Source organism: Choloepus didactylus, chromosome 20 (assembly GCF_015220235.1).
Source record: "Choloepus didactylus isolate mChoDid1 chromosome 20, mChoDid1.pri, whole genome shotgun sequence".
NCBI lineage: Eukaryota > Metazoa > Chordata > Mammalia > Pilosa > Megalonychidae > Choloepus > Choloepus didactylus.
In genome coordinates, this window is record NC_051326.1 from 37,769,192 (window position 1) to 37,790,404 (window position 21,213).

Here is a 21,213-nt window from a genome sequence, read left to right on the forward strand (position 1 = left end):
GTCCCTGCCCTCATGGAACTTTCAATCTACTGCAAGGAAAGAGAATTAAACAAGCAGGTAGCAGAGCAATTGTTTACATTTTCTATTATGATTCCTGACTTTTTCTTTCTTAATTAAGAAGAATGAATTTATTTCCTTTTTCCTCCCTTTTTATCTTTTCTTCCATCTACTCTGTCTTCTTATCTATTATATATCTTATTTATATTTACTTCCACTGGTAAATATTAGACCTGTAAAAATATATTTAAATGAGTATTTGCATATTAATATTGAGTTCATTATCCATAATCCACACTTTCTCTTCTTTCTTGATAAATTCCCAGTTTTGTTGAACTTTTGGAGAATTCTAATCCCAGATGCCAATTTATATATTGTTTTGATTCACTCTGTCTAATAATTTTTTCTTAAAAACAGCCTTAAAAATGTCCAACCTTATTATCAAGTGTTAATGTAAAAATAATTAAACAAAATATAAACCATTTTAATGAGTCTGTATTCAACTCTGTTTCTTTATTCCTATGTCTTGTTCTTACTTCATGTGATGGTTGGGTTCATGGGTCAACTTGGCCAGGTGATGGTTCCCAGTTGTCTTGTCAAGAAGGACTGGCCTAACCATTACTGCAAAGACATTTCATGGCTGGTTAACAAACCAGAAGGCTGGTTTATTAAATCATCAGTCAATTAATTACATCTGTGACTGATTACATCTATGATCAATTAAGGGAGTATCTTCCACAATGAGAGAATCCAATCAATTGGATTTAATCCAATCAGTTGAAGACTTTTAAGGAAGAAGAGAGAACTTGCACATCTTCTGCAGCCAGCCAGCCTCTCCTGGGGAGTTGGTCTGGGACCTTCATTGGAGTTGCCAGCTCACGGCCTGCCCTGTGGAATTTGGACTCATACATCCTGCTCTATGGAATTTGGACTTGTGCATCCCCACAGTTGTGTGAGACACTTTTAAAAAATCTCATATTTACAGATGTGTCCTGTTTGTTCTATTTCCTAGAGAACCCTAATAATATTCTTGGATTCTTTTTTTATTTTACTGGAGTATATTCTTGAGCAATTTCTTTTTCAAAACAGATTCATGTACAGTAAATTTGCTGAGTCTGTGAACATCCAAACAGACCATTTGCCCCCACAAATGTGAACCATATATTTTGTTAGCATAGAATTCTACATTCAAGATATTTTTACTCAGAAATGTAAAAAATGGCATGTAGTATCAAATGCTGCAAGTGGAAAGAGTTATGCCAGTTTGATCACTGCTCCTTTGTAGCCATTTTCCTCTTTTTCTAGAAGGTTTTACAATCATCTCTTGATATCTTTTATACCTACACATACACAGACTCAGAATTTTACTGGTAAATATTCAGGCAGATGAGAAACAGGGAGGCTTAGCAAGTTCCTAAGAAGCATCATATTGAAAAACAAACAAGGACACCAAGCAGTTGCTTGTTGAAAGTAGAGGGAAGTAGGTAGATCAGAGGAACATCAAAGTGCCCTGGGGTGGCAGGAGGTCCTTGGGTTGGCCATCCTCCCTCGCCTATTGACACAGTTTAGGTCAGCACTGTCTTTCTGCAGATCCTTCTATAAATACAAGGCTGACTCTCTTCCCTCTCTAGCACACTCAGGCTCCTGCTCTCCCATCCAGGACGCTGACCTCCAGCTGACTCAGCCATGAGGACCCTCGCCCTCCTTGTTGCCATTCTCCTGCTGACCCTCCCGGCCCAAGGGGAACCACTCAGAGAAAGTGCTGATGAGGTTCCAGCCCAGGAGGACCCTGAGGCACAGGACCAGGATGTGGCCATCTCCTTTACAGAAGACGGAATCTCAACTCGAGAGGTTTCAGGTAAGAGACCAGACCAACATGCTGTGGGGGATTCCAGTCCCAGATGTGCCGTAACAAGTCATGAAAGCATTAGTAAATGAGGGCCTTCAGTTTGGAGGCTACTCTAGGGTTCTGGGAACACTAGAGAATTTGGTTCCGGGAGATGTGAGTGTGAAACTCAGCAGCTTTAGTTTCAGAAACTAAACCAGGCCTATAAGCATTGCTCATTAGTACATGGAGGCTTGGCTTAAAATGCAGTGTGTGTGGATGAGGTGGAATGAGAGGTTAGTAACTCTGAGTATGAGAGGTATACTAAAGGGGTGGTATTTACAAGTAAATTATGTACGACAATGCAGAACTATGATCCAACACAAACATACATAGCTAGTAGGATTTCTTTTGGTTTGTGACAAAAATGTGAATTCTTTCATCCTATTATGATTGGTATTATATTGGTTAAGTATAAGTAGACACATCACTTCTTGGAGTATCTCTGCTAGTCTGGCTCTGCTCTTCTTGCTTCCCACCTTTCCCACGTGCCTGACACTCCCCTTCTTTCCCCAGGCCGTTCACGGGCAGCCATCTGCTATTGCAAAACTGGACCCTGTGATTTCCCTGAGCATCGTTCTGGGTCCTGTAGGATCGCCGGCAGACGTCACAAGCTTTGCTGTCGCTGAGCTCTGTGAATTGAGATGCAAAGCAGGGCAGCATTCATCTTGAAGAGCTGGAAAAGACCAATTTTATTCTGAGTTCTTTGTGCTGTTTCTTATTTCTCCATTCAAAATAAAATGTGAGCATTAACCTCAATATGTTTGGCCTTTGCTTACTTGTTTGATTGATTTGCATATGGCATATTTGTGCTGTCCAATTCTATTGCAAATTCTGTCCTGAATGGTCACATGAAGAGGAACCTGCCTTTGCTTACCAATAATCCACAATTTGAGCATCAGATGTCAATAAAAAAACAGCAAAAAGAAAAATAATAGGCTAATTGGTCAATTTGAATCTATAGCATTCCACGTGTTCATAATGCTACTCAAAAGAGGGAAGTTACTATGAAGTTTACAAAGAGGTGGTTGTGGATTCAAAGGAAAGATGCATGCAATAAGCTGTTACTTTTCTTTACTTTTAATAAGTGGAAGGTCACTGATACATATGAACAGTCTTCTAATTTTAAAATGTGTTAAATATAGATATATAGTTTTTTTCTATCTGTATAAACAGGATAGAGTGAACTAAAAGCTTAAGTGAATCACATGCAAGGAAAAAGTGAAAAGGTACTAAGGAAAGATTGACCAGCTTTAGTGGTCTCAATTAATAATCAAAAGTAGCAGTGCCCAGAAGCTGATCAATTTTGTGAAACACAATAACCAACAATTAGAGGGTCTCCCACTAGATACTGAAAGACAAATTAGTCCAATGTCCTATAAAGGATCTGGACAAAACCCTCCGCACTTTTGAACATATTCATTTTTTTATTATAATAAACACTAATTTTAATAAAATTCTATCTGGAAAAACATACGAGTTTAATAATGCCAATGAACTAAGTCAATATAGAATGACAGGACAATTGATTATAAACCGACTACCAAGCAAAGTTTAAAGAACACCTTATGGGTGGGAAAGGAAAGTTTTCAATGTTAAAATTTTTGTAAAAGGTAGTGGTTTTAGAGTGCCATAATATGGTAAAGGAAAATATTTTTATTATTTAAAATAATAATCAGCCCCTGGAGTTTGAATCATCTTAGAGACACAATCAAGTCCAAGAGTCAGCTATGCAACACCAGAAACTGCAACCTCATCCAGCCTCATCTTGGGTCTAGTAAGATTACAAAAACCCAAGTAAGGAGTAAAATCCACACAAACGAGAAACAAAGTTAAATCCACTTTTGTAATTTGAGTAATGGGATAAATGCATTTGTTGTTGTTCTTGAGTAGGTTTATATATTTTTTAAGGTGTTAGAAGAGCTCAAAATAAATCAGGCACATGACATTTATTATCTAATGTAAATTGTTTAAGACTATTTAAATAATCAAATTTGTATCAATACTTAATTCTCAAAATAAATACTTCTGTCGTTCAAAACTTAGTGCAAATAGTGGTGGGTTTTTTCTCCAAGTCTAAAAGTCTTTCCAAGATATTGAAGAATCTACCAGTGAACTGCAGCCTGGTCCTGCTTCTCTCACCTGAAGCTCCGTGATCAGAGCTCCCTTCCCCACCAAGGGGCTGGCGGGAGCCTGGTTCTCAGCCTTCACATTCCTCCTGAGCAGGAACGAGGCCAGGAACTGGAGGGCCAGCAGGAGAATGGTGCTGAGGAGGGTGAATGTTCTCATTCCCCCATCTAGCAGGCAAGACTCTCCAACAGTAGGAATCAGAATAGAGAGTGAACAGAGCCCAGGTCCTGTATATGAAGGCATCTTTGTGGAAGAAAAGGGAACTATACATAGTTGGCGTATGGAGGTCAAGTTGGAGAGATGAGGGAGTGAGGTGAGACAGGGTGGATTTCTGAGACCCTCCTCTTGCCTAAAATTCAAGGCAATGATTAATTACTTCTAATGTATTTTTAAATCACCTTTATGGTATGGAAAATATTTGTTGAATTAGTTTGTTTCTTGGTTACTACTTTTGGGGGATATATATTCAATGAGCAAAAATAGAATAAGAATGCACAAGTATTTCATAAAGTGTTAAAGTTGTGATGAAAATAGTAACAAATAGTACAGCTCAGAATAAATCATAAGGAAAATAGTAAATAAGTCTCCAGTTTGAATTTTAAAAATGGGAGGATGAATGTAGTGGAACCAAACATCCTGCCAAATCATAGGAGAATAAGTACAACCTAAAATATCTGAAAGTTAGATTTTTGAACTCACAATCAATTACCCTTATCCCCAGTAAATTGTCCACTGTGTAATTATCCCAAAGTGGCATGTGGTCATTCAAAGGCCAAGACCCCCCACCCCCCATTTATGCCGTGGATTCCTCCCACTGTCATTTGCCCAAAAGTTTGTTCCTGCAGTCATTCTCTCTCATTTGCACGTCATCAATTGCATCTCTGCTGGATTGCCCCTGCCAGCATCAAAATGTGTTCTAGAAAATATCTATTAAAATGCCTTCCTTTGACCCCACCTTCCTTACAAGTAACTACAATAACAGCACAATGTCTCAAAAACAAGACAAACAAAAAACAACAAAAAAAAAACACACATCTGTCAGGCAAGTGGAGCCAGAGAAGGGACCAGAGTCTGAACGCGGGCTCCGATGAGACGGCGGGGCTGCCGACAGGATTACAAAAAACCCCGGCATTTGCCGGCAGAACCAGTTCCCGGTATGAAAGCAGAACCAGATGGGAGCAACGCCCGTTATTTTCATGTGGTCATTGCTGGTCCTCAAGATTCCTCCTCTGAGGGAGGGACTTTTAAACTTCAACTATTCCTTCCAGAAGAATACCCAGTGGCAGCCCGTGAAGTATGTTTCATGGCCAAAATTTATCACCCTAATGTAGACAAGTTGGGAAGAATATGTTTAGATATTTCGAAAGATAAGTGGTCCCCAGCACTGCAGATCCGCACAGTTCTGCTATGGAGCCAGGCTTTGTTAAGTGCTCCCAATCCAGATGATCCATTAGCAAATGATAAACCTGAGCAGTGGAAGACCAGCAAAGCCCAAGCCACAGAAACAGCTAGAGCACGGACTTGGCTACATGCCATCAATATGTAAATCGATCTGGTCAGCAAGTTTGCATCGTTTCCTGTTCTGCCAAGACTTCTTCCCTTATTGTTTGCCTTAGAAACATTACTGAACAAAAGCCCAGACATCTTCAGTCCTTTAGTGATTAAATTACCAAATCTCTTGCCTCCTTTGGATTCCCTGTTATAAAGCATGAGCAGAGCCTAGAAGTATCATCTGGATTGTTGCAAAATGTTTAAAAGCAGTGCCCCCCTCCTGCTTTTATTCATTTTCCCCATCATGGTGTAAACGGAAAGCACTGTGATGAATGTAATTGTCAAGCCTGGCTGCAGGGGTGTGGGTGTTTTTCTTTACCTGATTTTTATTTTGATGAGGGAGATAGTTTTACTTTAATTTTATGAGCTCCTTCCCCCCTCCTTTTTATGGTGATCTAAGTAAATGCATTTGATAAAAGCAGCTAACCAGTTCTTTAAGAATATACCTCTAGACATGCCTAACTTTATTTATACCCCATAGATGGACAAGCTTGATTGTTTAAATCAAAATGGGAACATTAAACAAACATCGCAGCCTGCATTAATAACATTGTGACTTTATTGTCAAGAGTAGAATCCTGCCTTGAAACAAACAATCAAACTTGTGACCATTTTGTATGGCTTGTCTGGAAACTTCTCTAAATCTTACGTTTTAGTAAAATATTTGCTATTCTAAAAAAAAATAAAAAAATGAAATAACTGTCAGTCCTGTCTTCATCCCTTACCTCACTGCTCATTCTCTCTCAGCCTACTCCTTTCAGGCTACCATCCACTGTAGTCCACTAAAAGAGTACTTGTCCAACCATTAACACCTTCCATATTACCCAATTCTAATGTCAATTCTCTATATTCATGGTTCTCAACCTCTCAGCTCTATTGGGTCTAATTGATCATTCTGTCCTTCCCAAACACTTTCTGCTTTTGTACTGTGGCATCTGCTCCAAAACAAATGAGAATCTTTGTGTTTAGTGAGGCAAAATGCCCAAAAGAGAGATTTCTATTCATGAGTACCAACTGATAAAATTGCTCCTGTTGGGCAAAATTTTGTATTTTGTCACCTCTTATCTAACCAACCATCCAACTGACAGCCTGCCCGTAGGAAAGACCTATTCCTGTTGAGGATAATGTAACCAGGGAGGTGGGGTCACAGCACTCTTGGGCAGGAAAACTGAGCTCAAGACTATGCTCAAAGAAGCAAAAGCTCCAGAGGACCCCAAAACTGGGAAGCATAACTATCAAATAACTTGCATGGTGGATCCCAGGAAATTCAAGTAACCACATCATAATAAAATATTTTCTCCATGATCATTGCCCATTACCTTAATTTGCCCTTCACTTAATTCAACTCCAGACTATGATTCATTTTACTTGAAGCATGAAAATGATATTGTACTGATCCCCCTACACTCAAGGATTAGCACATCCTCCCCACCATTTTGAAAAACATGAGGATTGCCCTAGTTCTGTGACCCTGATAATATGTGGGGAGTTCTTTACTTTGGGGAAGAACCAGGTCTTAAGGATACTGCAATGAGCAATAACTTTAGGGAGTAAGGAGTTTTGTAAATTTGGTTTTCTGCTTAAAATAATGATTTCTTATGGAGAGGAGGATCTTTTTGCACCAGATATTCAGATAGCTGAGGAAGAAGAAGGGCTGTCATCATCTTTATTGTTATCCTCATTAACTCAACAATAAATGCAGATATCAGGCAAGCAGAGATATGTGATAAATTAAAGAGAGGCTTCAAAGTGACTTTGAAGGCAACAAATGAATCAATACAGTTGTCCCAGTGCACTCAACACCTGTGCTCCATATACACGTTGACTAATTTTTCCTTGACTCTTCTCCTACTAGACAAGTATAAACACTGACTTAAGATACTATTACTCCCCAGAGCCAGCAGTAGGCATCCACTACTTTCCAAACTGTTGCTTTGCCATTTTGCAAGCTCAGCATTTCCATGTTTCTTCTCCTGTTATGGAGACCTTAAGTGTTCAGATACTTCTTTGCTCTGTATTTTAGTTTTCCGTGTAATGACTTCTACTCTGCTTTATTTTTGTCTTCTAACTTCTGCCTTTGCAAACAACTGATGATTCTTTCTGTGCCACTGAAGTAAAAAGTGCCCCCAGATGTGGATTTCATTTGTTCAGGCCAATCAACATATGTTGTTTTCTGCCCTGTTGGATAAAAAATTTGCATCAGGTCACTTTCTATGCAACTGGTAGACCAATGACACAGGTGGCCATTTTGGACAAAAGGCCAATCCGTGCTGCAGACTATTCGTGAGCAAGGAGATAAGGCAAAATAGTTCTGAACAGGTAAACTGAGCTGAAGATCTACCCAGAGGAGCTGTGTTCATGGAAGGCATTCTGAACATACCTGCAAGTGGGAATTAGACCTGTCAAATATCTTACTGGATGGTTCCAGTGCAACTCATATAAAATGTGATGCGATGAAATGGTTCTCTTTTTGATCTTTGTTCAACCTTAGCTAATTTGAATTTTACCCAATGTGCAGCTAACCCCAAATCTGGATTCATTTTACTTATAAGCACGACAATGTCATTGTCCTCACGTCTTTAGAAGAAGCAAAAGCATCCTCTTCCTATCACCTGGTGAGCAAATTCCAAAGGTTTGACATGTCCACTAAGTCAAGGTTTCATCACCTTGGGGAAGATCTGGGCCAGGGAATAATTTCAGAGAATAACAGTCCTATCTTAGACAAGCAGAGGTTTTTTGTTGGGGTTGGGGGAAAAGGGAGAGCAACAGATATTCAGGAAGGTGAGAGTAAGAACAGTTATTGTTGTTCTTTCACCATTAGTGTGGACAGCAGGCAACTAGACCCATGTGATAAGTGGACTCACTAGATCAGACAAACATCAAAGCCACTGTCTATAAAGGCAGCAGGAGGAGTTCACATGGCTTGGCTCATCTGCCCCACTCTGCCTCTGATCCAGGTAGTCACAGAATATAGAGTGACAGTTTCTCCAAATGATTGATACTTCATTGGTATACCCCCAAATAGACATATTCAAAACATGGCTGGATTCCTTCGCTTACTAAGAGATGTATAGGAGCTCACCTCCAGAATCAAGACTAAAGCACAACTGTGTGATCTGCTTTGAGAATGAAGTTATTGCTGCCCTAGTTCCATGTGGCCACAACCTCTTCTGCATGGAATGTGCCAACAAGATCTGTGAAAAGAGAACGTGATCATGTCCAGTTTGACAGACAGCTCTTACTCAGGCAATCCAAATTCACTCTTAACTACACACACACACACACACACACACACACACACACACACACACACACATACTATATCTCTATATGGACTCGTAAAGGTGTGGGTATAATGGTATCCCAGTAAACTTCCTAGTGAATTTTTAAGACTGTTATCAGGCTTTATTGGGATTAGGCTAAAGTTGTTAGTAAACTTATAAAAGGCTGCTATGGTAACACTAAACCTAAGCAGTCTCCTGCCTATTAGTCTGGTTTGAATTATTAATACTATTCTGTAGACCCAGAGACATAGCTTGTATAAGAATTGATAAAGATGAAGTTCAACTCAGCTGAGTGAAGATAATCAAAGGTTGTGTAAGCCTGTGAGAAAAATGTGCACTTAAAAGATTTCAAAATGATGGGTGCCAAAGCCTAACCACATTAAAAGTTTTGGGAGGGTACTTGGCATTACAGATGATTCAGACACTTCCAGTGTTGCTTTCTTTACACTGCCAGTTTCAACAAAACAGGTTTGTTTTTTAATTCACAACAACTTATGTCTAATTCTGCAGGATTGCAAGTAACTTCTTAATGCATTGATTACTTATTGTTAAGAATAGGGCTGATGGCAGTTTACTAGATCACCGGTTATAATTTGAGACAAAAACTGCTACATTGACCTTCATCTCACCCAGAAAGCCCAAGGCTGGTGTGATGAGTGACTCAGGAATGCAGTTGTCTCTATTGAGAATTCCTACCCATTTCCTGACTGCAGAAAGGGCCACCTGGGATTTCCCTTTTGAGGAAGGGCTTTAGAATGCACCTTTATTGGCTAATTGAGGATGCAAACATTCCATTCACTAGTCTGATCAAACAATTAATTTTTAGACTATAGGTAAAAATGCAGGACATTTATGTTCAATCATATTTGTCTAGCACATTATGAAAATATTTTTATTTTTTAGTAATTTAGGGGAGGGGCAGGGAGAGAGGGATAACATTGCCCTTAGCATAATTCACAAAAGCAGCTGTGACAGCCTCCAATCAGTTTACTATTTCCAATGATAAGGAAAGCTTTCTTTAAAAAAAAACAAAAAAACTACTTCCAATGATAAGGAAAGCTTTCTTTAAAAAAAAAAAAAAAAAGAACACACTTACATTTCACCTGTGGATGTCTATAACTTCATCCTCAGTATGTTCCCAAATCTGTGCTGGCATTGAAAGGACAAAACTTTATACTAGCGGATTTTTCTACTAATTATTTTTTGAAGCTTTATTTTCCCAACACAAAAGAGCTTTTTTCTCAGTATAACAAAAATTGAAATATTATGTCTATTGAATAGTAAATAGACAAATGTTATTTTTTATTTTCACTTGAAGAGTTACATTTCATGTAAAAGTTTACCAATAATGGTTATTTTGATTTTTTTCAGTATAAAAAGTTGCCTTGATGGCAAAATATGATGTAATGCTAATTGCTTGTAGAAATACTTAAATGTCATTATTGAAACTTAATCTTTAGCTACCATCTTGTAGATATGAACAAATGTTCACCAAGCATGTATTTTGTATTTTATTGCATTGCACACTGCAACTAATAAGCCAGAGAACTGACATATATCAGGTGTGTGTACTGTTTCTAAAAACCACAAACTAAGAATGATAAATTATCAGTATTGTTTAGTATTTGTTAATTTTACTCAAGTCTTTTGTTATGTATATGTAGGGAAGTCATAGGGATTATAAATTCAGTATGTGTAAAGTTTAATAACCATATATTTTTATGATAAAGGGCCTTTAACTTAAGATGGCCAAAGCACTGATATTATATATTTGCTGTAAAGAGAATTATAATAGTTTTATTTTTCTGCTATTAAAAGTAACTTTATAAAGATTTGTTTCCATTAAAAAAAAAAAAGAGATGTATAAGTTTCTATAGTTCCTTCAGAAACTCTTCTCTCCAGGGGTCTCACAGTCATGAAGATCCGCATCATCCTCAATGTAAATGGATGAAACTCTCCAGTCAAAAAGCAGAGACTGTCAGAATGGAGAAGGAAACATGATCCAACCATATATTGTTTACGAGAGGCTCCCCATATAATGAAAGATGCAAGTAGGTTGAAAGTGAAAGGATACAAAAACAGATACCATGCAAATAGCATCCAAAAGAGTACTGGGGTAGTTAAACTAAAATCAGACAAAATAGGCTTTAAGTCAAAAACTGTTATGAAGGACAAAGAAAAACACTACATACTGATGAAAGCAAGAATTCAACAAGTTCTTGAACTCAACCATAATTATAAATACATATGCACCTGATGGCAGAGCCCCAAAATACATGAAGCAAATTTGACAGATTTGAAGAGAGAAATAGATGGTTCTACATTAATAGCAGGAGACCTCAATAAACCACTTTCAGGAATGGATAGAACATCTAGACAGAAGTTCAATAAAAAAACAGAAGATTTGACCAATACTATATGCCAGCTAGAACTAACAGAAATATACAGAACACTTCACCCTAGAGCAGCAGAAGACACATTCTTCTCTAGTGCACATGTGTCAATCTCCAGATTAGAACATATGTTCAGTCACAAAACAAGTCTCAATAAAATAAAACATATGGAATCATACCATATTACCTTCTTTGGCCACAGTGGAACGAAGATCAAAACAATACTAGAGGGAGAACTAGAAAATTCACAAATGTGAGGAAATTAAAAACACATTTTAAATAACCAATGGGCCAAAGAAGAAATCAAAAGGAAAATTAGGAAATATTTTGACTTGGTCCCCTCCCATTCTTTTCTATCTTTACTCCATCCTGCAGCAACATTTGTCCTCCTTTCTCCCAGCCCATTGCCACACACACATCCACACATTCATATCTTTTACCTTTTGCTTCAATATCAAAATATCTCATGAAAAGGACAAAGGTCTTGTCTGGGGACCAAAAAACTGCAACCTGCTGACAAAGTCTGGTAGAGGTCTATTGAAGTACAGCCACACTCATCCAAGTACATATTGTCTACAGTTGCTTTCAAGCTACAGAGATTTTTCCATATGTTATGAAATCAAAAGTCTATGGAAATTCAGATGGTTTCTATGGCATGTGAATTTATCTCAATAAAGTTGCATATTTAAAAAAGCTAATGGAAAAAGCAGCTCCCTTCACAACCATCCAGGCCAATTGTTTCAGCTTTCAAATGAAGAATGGTGAAAGAATTAAAGCTTTCCCCCTAAGATCATGAACAGAAAAGATGCCCACTGTCATCACTATTATTCAACACTGTTCTGGAAATTCTAGCCTTAGCAATTAGGCAAGAAAAAGAAATAAATGGAATCCAAATTTGAAAGGAAGAAGCAAAATGCAAATGACATGATCCTATATATAGAAAATTCTGAGAAATCTACAACAAAGCTATGAGAATAATCAACTAATTCATCAAGTTGGTGGGGTACAAGATCAATATGCAAAAATCAGTGCTGTTTCTATACATTAGAAATGAACAATCTGAGGAGGAAATCAGGAAAAAAAAGCCATTTACAATAGTATCTAAAAGAATTAAATATCTAGGAATAAATTAACCAAGGACATAAAGGATTTGTACCCAGAAAACTACAAAACATTGCTAAAAGAAATCAAAGAAAACCTAAACAAATGGAAAGACATTCTATGTTCATGGATTGGAAGACCAAATATTGTTAAGATGTCAATTATACCCAAAACCATTTACAGATTCAATGCAATCCCTATCAAAATTTCAACAACCTTCTTTGTAGCAAAAGAAAATCCAATCATCAAATTTATATGGAAGGGTAAGAGGCTCCTAGGAGCCAAAGCCATCTTGAAAAAGAAGAATAAAACTAGAGGACTCACACTTCTCAATCTTAAAACTTATTTCAAAGCCACAGTAATCAAAATAGCATGGTACTGGCACAAGGAAAGACATATAGACCAATGGAAATAAATTGAAAGCTCAGAAATCAACCTTCACATCTGTGGCCAACTGATTTTTGACTAGGGTACCAAGTCCACTCAAAGGGGAAAGAGTAGCCTCTTCAGAAAATGGTGCTGAGGGAACTGGACATCCACATGCAAAAGAATGAAGGTAGACTTCTACCTCACACTATATTCAGATATTAACTAAAATTGGATGAAAGACCTAAATATAGGATCAAAACCTATAAAATGAATAGAATAAAACATAAAGGACTTCCAGGAAATCGTGGATTAGGAGAGGCAGAGCAAAATTCTCCTCCATGTAAAACACTAGATAAAGGACAGAAAGCACTCCAGAACAGCAGTTCCAGGGTGCCAGCAGCTGGCCAGGGACTTCTACATCACATAGTGAGGACTGAGCTAGAGAGGCTGAGAGACTGTGTCTAGCATGGGTAAGGGTTTGGCCTGGAATGCCACCAGGGAAGGGCAGCTGGAGCCAGCAGATGAGTGCAGAAGGGGACAGCTTTCCATGCCCCATGCACCCATCTCAGCAGTTGGCTGGGGAGATAACACTTCATAGCCCCACATCCAAGAACTACTGTGAGGGAACTCAGGATTTGGTGGTCTTGTGACCACACTCACTCTTCCTTCATGGAAGCCTATGGTGTGCCCAGCTGAGGGGCAAGGGGGCCAAATGGAAGTGGTGGAAGCCCCTCCCCAACCTAAGGTACTCACAGGCACACAGTGGATAGGGACTACAGTGCATTTGAGCTGGAAATTGAGATGCGTAACTCTACAGCCCAAGCGTAGTTCACCCACAGCCCCAGGAATTGCCAAGACCACTGCGCCTTGGAGTGAACTCCCTGCCAAATTGTGCAAGACCTGCTCCCCTCCCATAGGGTGAGCAGTCCCCAGTATACATGGAAAATTGGTACGCTGATTGGATTTCCACCCAGTTTGGACCCTGCTCACTGGAAAGATGAAGCTGGGAGAGAACTGACTTGAGGGTATGAGGTGGCTGAAGAATGCCATCTGCTGGTAGAACAGGGAAAGTGCACTCTACCAAACTGTAGCTCTGCCAAATTATAGGTAAATGTTCAAATAATCCCACACATCCAAAAATAACCTTATCAATATAAGCAAATGGCACAAGGTTAACATCAGAAAAGTATAAAGCATATGATGAAACCAGAAGATATGGACAACCCAAACAACCAAATTAAAAATCCAGAGGAGACACAGACTTGGAGCAATTAATCAAAGAAGTAAACATAAATCTCCAAAAAAAACTTCAAAAAGATGGCTAAAGACATAAAGGACACCAAGAAGACCCTGGAGGAGCATAAAGAAGAATTTGAAAGAGTTTTATTAAAAAAAAAATAGTAGATCTTATAGAAATACAAATTGCTGTTGATCAAATTGAAAATACACTTGAGTCACACAATAGCAGGTTTGAACAGGCAGAGGAAAGAATTAGCAAACTAGAGGACAGAGTGATGGAATGTGAAAGCACAGAAGAACAAATGGTGAAAAAATCTAAAAATTTGAAATGGATCTCAGGGAAACAATGAACAACATGAAATGCACAAATATAAGAATCATTTATGTTCCAGAAGGGGAAGAGAGAGTAAGGGCTAGGAAGAGTGTTCAAAGATATTGTTGGGGAAAATTCCCCAACCCTTCTGAATGACATAATTATGCAAATCAAAGATGTCCAATGAACTCAAAATAGAATAAATCCAAATAAACCCACTCTGAGACACAGTCTGAGCTGATTGTCAAATGCTACATACAAGGAGAAAGTTCTGAAAGCAGCAAGAGAGGAGTGATTCACCACATACAAGGGAAACAACATAAGACTAAGTACTGACTACTCAACATGCATCATGGAGATGAGAAGGCAGTGATGGTATATTTAAAATTCTGAAAGGGAAAAATTGCCAGTGAATAATTCTTTATCCAGCAAAGTTCTCCTTCAAAATTGAGGGAGAGTTAAAAATTTTCACAGACAAACAAATGCTGAGTGAATTTCTTAACAAGAGACCTGCCCTAGAAGAAATACTAAAGTGAGCTCTATTGGCAGAGGAAAAAAAAAGAAAGAAAGGAGAGAAAGGTCTGAGAAGGGCACAGAACTGAAGAGTATTAGTAAGGGTAACTTAAAGAAAATAAAGAGAGAGAGGGAAAAATAGATCTGACAACTCAAAACCAAAGGATAAGATGGCAGATTCAAGAACTGCCTTCACAGTAATAACACTGAATGTGAATCGATTATACTCCCCAATTAAAAGATATAGATTGGCAGAATGGATTAAGAAGTATGAACCATCAATATGCTGTTTATAAGAGACTCATCTTAGACCCAGTGACACAAAGAAATTGAAAGCGAAAGGATGGAAAAAATATCCAACATAAGTTACAGCCAAAAGAAAGAAGGGGTAGTAATACTAATTTCAGATAGAATAGACTTTAAATGCAAAGATGTCACAGAAGACAAAGAAGGACACAATATACTAATAAAAGGGACAATCACCAAGAAGAAATAACAATCATAAATGTTTATGCACACAATCAGGGTGCTCCAAAGTACATGAGACAAACATTGGCAAAACTGAAGGAAGCAACAGACATTTCTACAATAATCATGGGAGACTTTACTACTCCACTCTCTTCTACAGATAGAACAATCAGATAGAGGAAAAATAAGGAAATTGGCAGATTTTGATAAGGCCCCCAAATCCTCTGAACTGGGCAGAGCAGCCTCTTCAACACATGGGGCTGGAAGAACTGGCATCCATAGCCAAAAGGATGAAAAAGGACCCCTACCTCACTCCCAATAAAAAAATTAACTCAAAGTGGATCAAAGACCTCAATATAAGAGAGAGTACCATAAAACTCCTAGAAGATAATGTAGGGAAGCATCTTCAAGACCTAGTATTAGGAAGTAGCTTCTTAGACCTTGCACCCAAAGTACAAGCAATAAAGCAAAAAATAGATAAATGGGAACTCCTCAAAATCAAAACTTTCGGTACCTCAAAGGAATTTGTCAAAAAGGTAAAGAGGCAGCCAACGCAATGGGAGAAAATATTTGGAAAACATGTATCTGATAAGAGACTGATATCTTGCATATATACAGAAATCCTACAACTCAACAATAGTACAAACAGTCCATTTATAAAATGGGCAAAAGATATAAAAAGACATTTCTCCAAGGAGGAAATATAAATGGCTAAAAAACACATGAAAAATGTTCGTATTCACTTGTTATTAGGGAAATGCAAATCGAGACCATCTCATACCAGTAAGAATGACTGTCATTAAACAAGCAGGAAACTACAAGTGCTGGAGAGGATGTGGAGAAATTGAAACTCTTAGTCACTGCTGGTGTGAATGTATAATGGTACAGCTACTGTTGAAGACAGTTTGGCGGTTCCTCAGAAAATTAAATATTGGGTTACTGTACGATCTGGCAATTTCACTTCTCAGAATATACCAGAAGATCTGAAAGCAGTCACACGAACAAATTATTTGCACACTGATGTTCATAGTGGCATTGTTCTCAGTTACCAAGAAATGGAAACAATCCAAGTGTCCTTTAACAGATGAGTGGGTAAACAAAATGTGTTATATACATACAATGGAATATATGCACCAGTAAGAAGAAACAAGGTCCTGAAACATACAACAACATGGATGAATGGTGAAGACATAATGCTGAGTGAAACAAGCCAGACACAAAAGGAGAGATATTGTATGCTGCCACTAATGTGAACTCCATGAACAATGTAAAATAAGTGTCTTATAATGAAGAATTTAGGGGACCTAGAGATAGACAGAAGCTAGTGAAGGGGGAATGATAATCTAATATGTATAGACATGATAAAGAGGGTGGACTTAATGGTATGGAAGTAGACAGGTGTGACTATGGTTTGTTAATTGGATTATAAGTATCAAGCTACATTGAAGGCAAACAGGTTTGAATGTGTTGTTTAAAGGCATGTAACCCACAGGTTAGCACTACAAATATAAATAAGTGTTAGCATGATACTCCCGAGGTATGACACTGGTACAAAGAGTTAACAACAAAGTGGTATAAGGAAAAACTGCCCATTACATATTATAGATTATATTTAATAGGAATATCCTACCAGCACTATACAAACACTAGGGATGAATAATTAGCAGCTGATAAGAGCTTTTGGATGTTTTATGTTATGATAATTGTTTAAAATTGAGTGATGATTGTACAACTAAGTGAAGATAATGTGAGAAACTGTTTATCTTGGGACACAATAAATGTTATGTGAAATCAGGAACCCACTACTTAATAATCAGGCCATCAACTTGAGGCTTGCCCTTACGAAACTTTGGGCTATAAATGGGAGGCTAAGTCTTCCTGTAATTATGCCCAAGAGGCACCTCCAAAGAACTTCTTTTGTTATTCAGATGTGGCCTTTCTGTCTGGAAATCCAACTCAGCAAGTAAATTCATTATTCTCCCCACTACGTGGGACATGACTCCCAGGGAATGAATGTCCCTTGTGACATGAGACACGACTCCCAGGAATGAGCCTGGCCCTGGCATCAAGAGATTGAAAATGCCTACTTGACTAAAAGGGGGAAAAGAAAGGTGACAAAATAAGGTTACAGTGGCTAAGAGATCTCAAATAGTTGAGGGGCTATCCTGGAGGTTTCTTTTATGCAAGCTCTAGTTAGATATCCCAAATGGCCACAGTATGCCATGCCCTTACCAACAGTAGTTCCGAAATACCTAGGTCCCTATTTGAGATTCCATAAAAGATTCACTCACTAAGTTTTATCTCTCAGAAACTTAAATCCACCAAAGCATTCCTATGCCAGACAAGTCCTAAAACCCAGAGGCAACAGCCTTTTTAAGAGCAACAATCGGATGCAGCTCCCTTCCCCACAGTGTTGACACTCCCTTTCAATATGAACACTTAGGGTCATCACTGCCTAGACAGCCCTAAAGACTGCAAAACTGATTAAACAAGAGGAAGGGGTAGCAACAAATAAGATAGGATTTAACAAAGGATTACAAATACTGAAAACTTCATATAAACGTATATATACATGTTTTCAGATGTTAGTGTATTAGAATAGCTAGAAGGAAATAACTGAAATGGTGGAACTGTAATCTATAACATTCTTTGAAATTTGCTCTATAGGTATTCATTGAATTGTGCTTTGAAAGTTAGCACCTTTCTGTATATATCCCATATTTCACAATAAGGAAATAACTGAAACTGTAACTGTAACCCATATCATTTTTTGAAATTACCTATATAACTGCTTGTGGAGCTGTACTTTGAAAGTTAACACCTTTCTGTATATATGTTATATTTTACAATAAAGGAAATAACTGAAATTGTGGAACTGTAACCCATAGCATTCTTTGAAATTTGCTCTCTACTTGTGGGATCGTACTTTGAAAGCTATGACTGTTACGTATATATGTTAAAGTTCACAATAAAAAAATGCATTTGAAAAAACATAGGAAGCATCTTCAGGACCTTGTGTTAGGCAATGGTTTCTTACACTTTACACAAAAGCATGAGCAACACAAGAAAAAATAGGTAAATGAAATTTTATCAAAATTGACTTTTGTGCACCAAAGGACTTCATTGTGAAAGGAAAAAGACAACCTGTATCTTTTTATAGAATGGAACAAAATATTTGGAAACCACATATTGGATAAGGATTTAATGTCCAATATATAGAAGAAAAGGCTATAACTAAACAAAAAGAAAAACAGTCCAATTAAAAATAGGCAAAATACTTGGACAGACATTTCTCCAAAGAATATATTTAGATGGCCAATAAGCACTTGAAAAGATGCTCAGTATCATTAGCCATTAGGAAAATGCAAATCAAAACCACAATGAAGGGAGTGTATATGGGAACTCTGTACTTTTCTGTGTGATTTTCCTGTAAACCTAAACCTTCTCTAATAAAAAATGAAGGAGAAATGAATACATATCCAAATAAATAAAAGTTGAGGAATTTTTTTGCTAGTATGCCTGCCTAATAGAAATATTAAAGAGTCCTACAGGTTAAAAAGAAAGGCTACTAGGTGGTAAACTCAAAGCCATATGAAGAATTTAACATCTCTAGTAAAGGTAGTCACATAGGTAAATATTAAAGCCAGTATTATTGTGCTTTTGATTTGCAGCTCCTATTTTTGTTTCCTATATGATTTAAAAGACAAATGCATAAAATAATAATGAAAATTCTATGTTAAAGGCACACAATATATGAATATGTAATTTGTGACAACAATAAAGGGGGAAGAGCTAGATAAGAGCAGCACTAATGTATGCTACTGAAGATAAGCTGGTATCAGTTCAATCTAAATTGGTCTAAATTTAGGATGTTAACTGTAATTCTCCTGGTAACAACTAAGAAAATAACTTGAAAATATACAGAAAAGGAAATGAAGAGGGAATCAAAATCCACTAAAAAAAAATCAATTCAAAACAAAAGAAGGCAGGATTAGAAGAATTAAAGAACCAAATTATGTAAGACACATAGGAAACAAACAGGAAAATAAGAAAATTGAATCCTGCAACATCACTAATTACTTTAAATATAAATGGATTAAACTCACCAATTGAAAGTCAGAGATTGGCAGAATGTATATATAAAAACCCATGATTGTCTCAATAGATGCAGAAAAATCATTTTAAAAATTCAGTATCCTTTCATGATTTAAAAAACACTCATAAAACAGGAATAAAATGCAACTTTGTTAACTTGAGAAGGGGAATTTATGAAAAAAAATCATAGCTAACATCATGCTCAATTTGCAAAGTCTGAAAGCTTTCTCTCTAAGATCCAAGACAAGGCTGCCCTCTTTTGACACTGCAGTTCAGCATTTTACTGGAAGTGCTAGCCTGAGAAATGAGCAACAAAAAGAAATAAAAGCATCCAAATTGGTACAGAAGAAGTAAAACTACCTCTATTTGCAGATGACATGATTCTCTATACACAAAATACTGAAGGATATACAAAAATACTACTAGACCTAAGAAACAAACTCAGCAACATTGCAAGATACAAGGTCAACATGCAAAAATGAGCAATCCAAAATGGAAATTAAGAAACAATGCCGGGGACGCGTGTCTGCTGCTAACGGACGTCGCCGCGATGCGGGCTGCCTCTGCGGCCATGAAGTTTAGGGCCAAGATCGTGGACGGGGCCTGTCTCAACCACTTCACACGAGTCAGTAACATGACATGGAAACTTGCCAAAACCTGTACCCTCCGCATCAGCCGGATAAGCTGAGCTTCATCCTTTCAGACAGGGTGGCTGATGGAGGGGTAAGCATGTGGTGTGAACTAGAACAGGAGAACTTCAGTGAATTTCAAATGGAAGTTGTTTCTGCAGAAAACAATGAGATTTATTTAGAGCTGACATCGGAAAACTTCTCTCGAGCCTTGAAAACTGCCCAAAATGCCAGAACTTTGAAGATCGAGCTGACCAATAAACACTTTCCCGGCCTCACAGTCTCTGTAGAACTGCTATCTCTATCAAGCACTAGTCGCATTGTAACACATGACATCCCCTTAAAGGTTATTCCAAGAAAACTGTGGAAGGATTTACAAGAGCCTGCAATCGCAGACTCTGATGTTAGTATTTATTTACCAGTGTTGAAGACTATGAACAGTGTGGTGGAGAAAACGAAAAACATCAGCAATAACCTTATTATTGAAGCAAACCTAAATGGAGAATTGAACCTGAAAATAGAAACTGAATTAGTGTGTGTTACAATTCATTTTAAAGATCTTGGAAATCCTCCATTGGCCTCTGAAAAGGCCTCTCAAGATAGAAACCCAGAACAAATGGCTGAGGTGCAGATAGATATTAGGAAGCTCTTACAATTTCTTGCTGGACAACAAGTAAATCCTACAAAGGTCCTGTGCAATATTGTGAGTAACAGGATTGTCCATTTTCGATTGGCTTCATGAAGTTGTTTCCCTCCGGTATTTCATTCCGGCATTGTCATAGCACCACCTTACCAGATTTGGAAGCTCAAAGACCTTGGTTGTAGTGGGAAGAGACAAAAGGTTCATGTATTCTAAGTTATTTGTCTATTTCCTCTGAGTAGCACAAATCATATACACGTTACTTATTTCTTCCTTTATATAGTTTAACTAGAAATTGAATTACTGGTTGGATCAACAATATTACTCCTTTTTTCTCACGTCTGTTGTGTTTTGCTTTTAAGACACTGAAAGAAATGTAGACTTTAAATTTCAGTTTCTCATTGGTGAAGTTGTGCAATCTCATGTATTTAGACCTGGCATGGTAATCAGAATTTGTAAGAAGTCTGTGGAGCGTGGACAGCAACCAAACACGTTTTAGCAGATGGTTTTGTTTCTGACAGTGCATCCCCTCCCCTTGCCCTGATCCCATGACAAGGACAGCCCTGCCCGTGGACACATTTGGTGAGTCCGGGAACTCTGTCCTGC

At 37.8% G+C, this 21,213-nt stretch overlaps 3 protein-coding genes across 3 annotated transcripts; all 3 read left to right on the plus strand.

Annotated features, from left to right (window-relative positions):
• The first annotated feature begins 1,683 nt into the window (after nucleotides 1–1,683).
• On the plus strand, nucleotides 1,684–2,511 carry LOC119516470 (defensin-5-like). The gene is made up of 2 exons (XM_037812792.1): nucleotides 1,684–1,855; nucleotides 2,399–2,511. Exons 1-2 carry the CDS (start codon nucleotides 1,684–1,686, stop codon nucleotides 2,509–2,511), a joined length of 285 nt encoding a protein of 94 aa, XP_037668720.1.
• A 2,588-nt stretch (nucleotides 2,512–5,099) lies between these two features.
• Nucleotides 5,100–5,558, plus strand: LOC119516471 (ubiquitin-conjugating enzyme E2 N-like). The gene has a single exon (XM_037812793.1). The coding sequence runs from the start codon at nucleotides 5,100–5,102 to the stop codon at nucleotides 5,556–5,558; it is 459 nt and encodes a 152-aa protein (XP_037668721.1).
• Nucleotides 5,559–19,977: 14,419 nt separating this feature from the next.
• LOC119516654 (checkpoint protein HUS1-like) lies at nucleotides 19,978–20,709 on the plus strand. The gene has a single exon (XM_037813042.1). The coding sequence runs from the start codon at nucleotides 19,978–19,980 to the stop codon at nucleotides 20,707–20,709; it is 732 nt and encodes a 243-aa protein (XP_037668970.1).
• The last annotated feature ends 504 nt before the right edge of the window (nucleotides 20,710–21,213 follow it).

What these genes read in the sequence shown, in the direction of transcription:
- LOC119516470 (XM_037812792.1), top strand. Translation starts at nt 1,684, where the DNA reads ATGAGGACCCTCGCCCTCCTTGTTGCCATTCTCCTGCTGACCCTCCCG. An exon ending in CTCAACTCGAGAGGTTTCAG is followed by an intron (nt 1,856 to 2,398) that starts GTAAGAGACCAG and finishes TTCTTTCCCCAG; the next exon opens with GCCGTTCACGGGCAGCCATC.
- LOC119516471 (XM_037812793.1), top strand. Translation starts at nt 5,100, where the DNA reads ATGAGACGGCGGGGCTGCCGACAGGATTACAAAAAACCCCGGCATTTG.
- LOC119516654 (XM_037813042.1), top strand. Translation starts at nt 19,978, where the DNA reads ATGGAAACTTGCCAAAACCTGTACCCTCCGCATCAGCCGGATAAGCTG.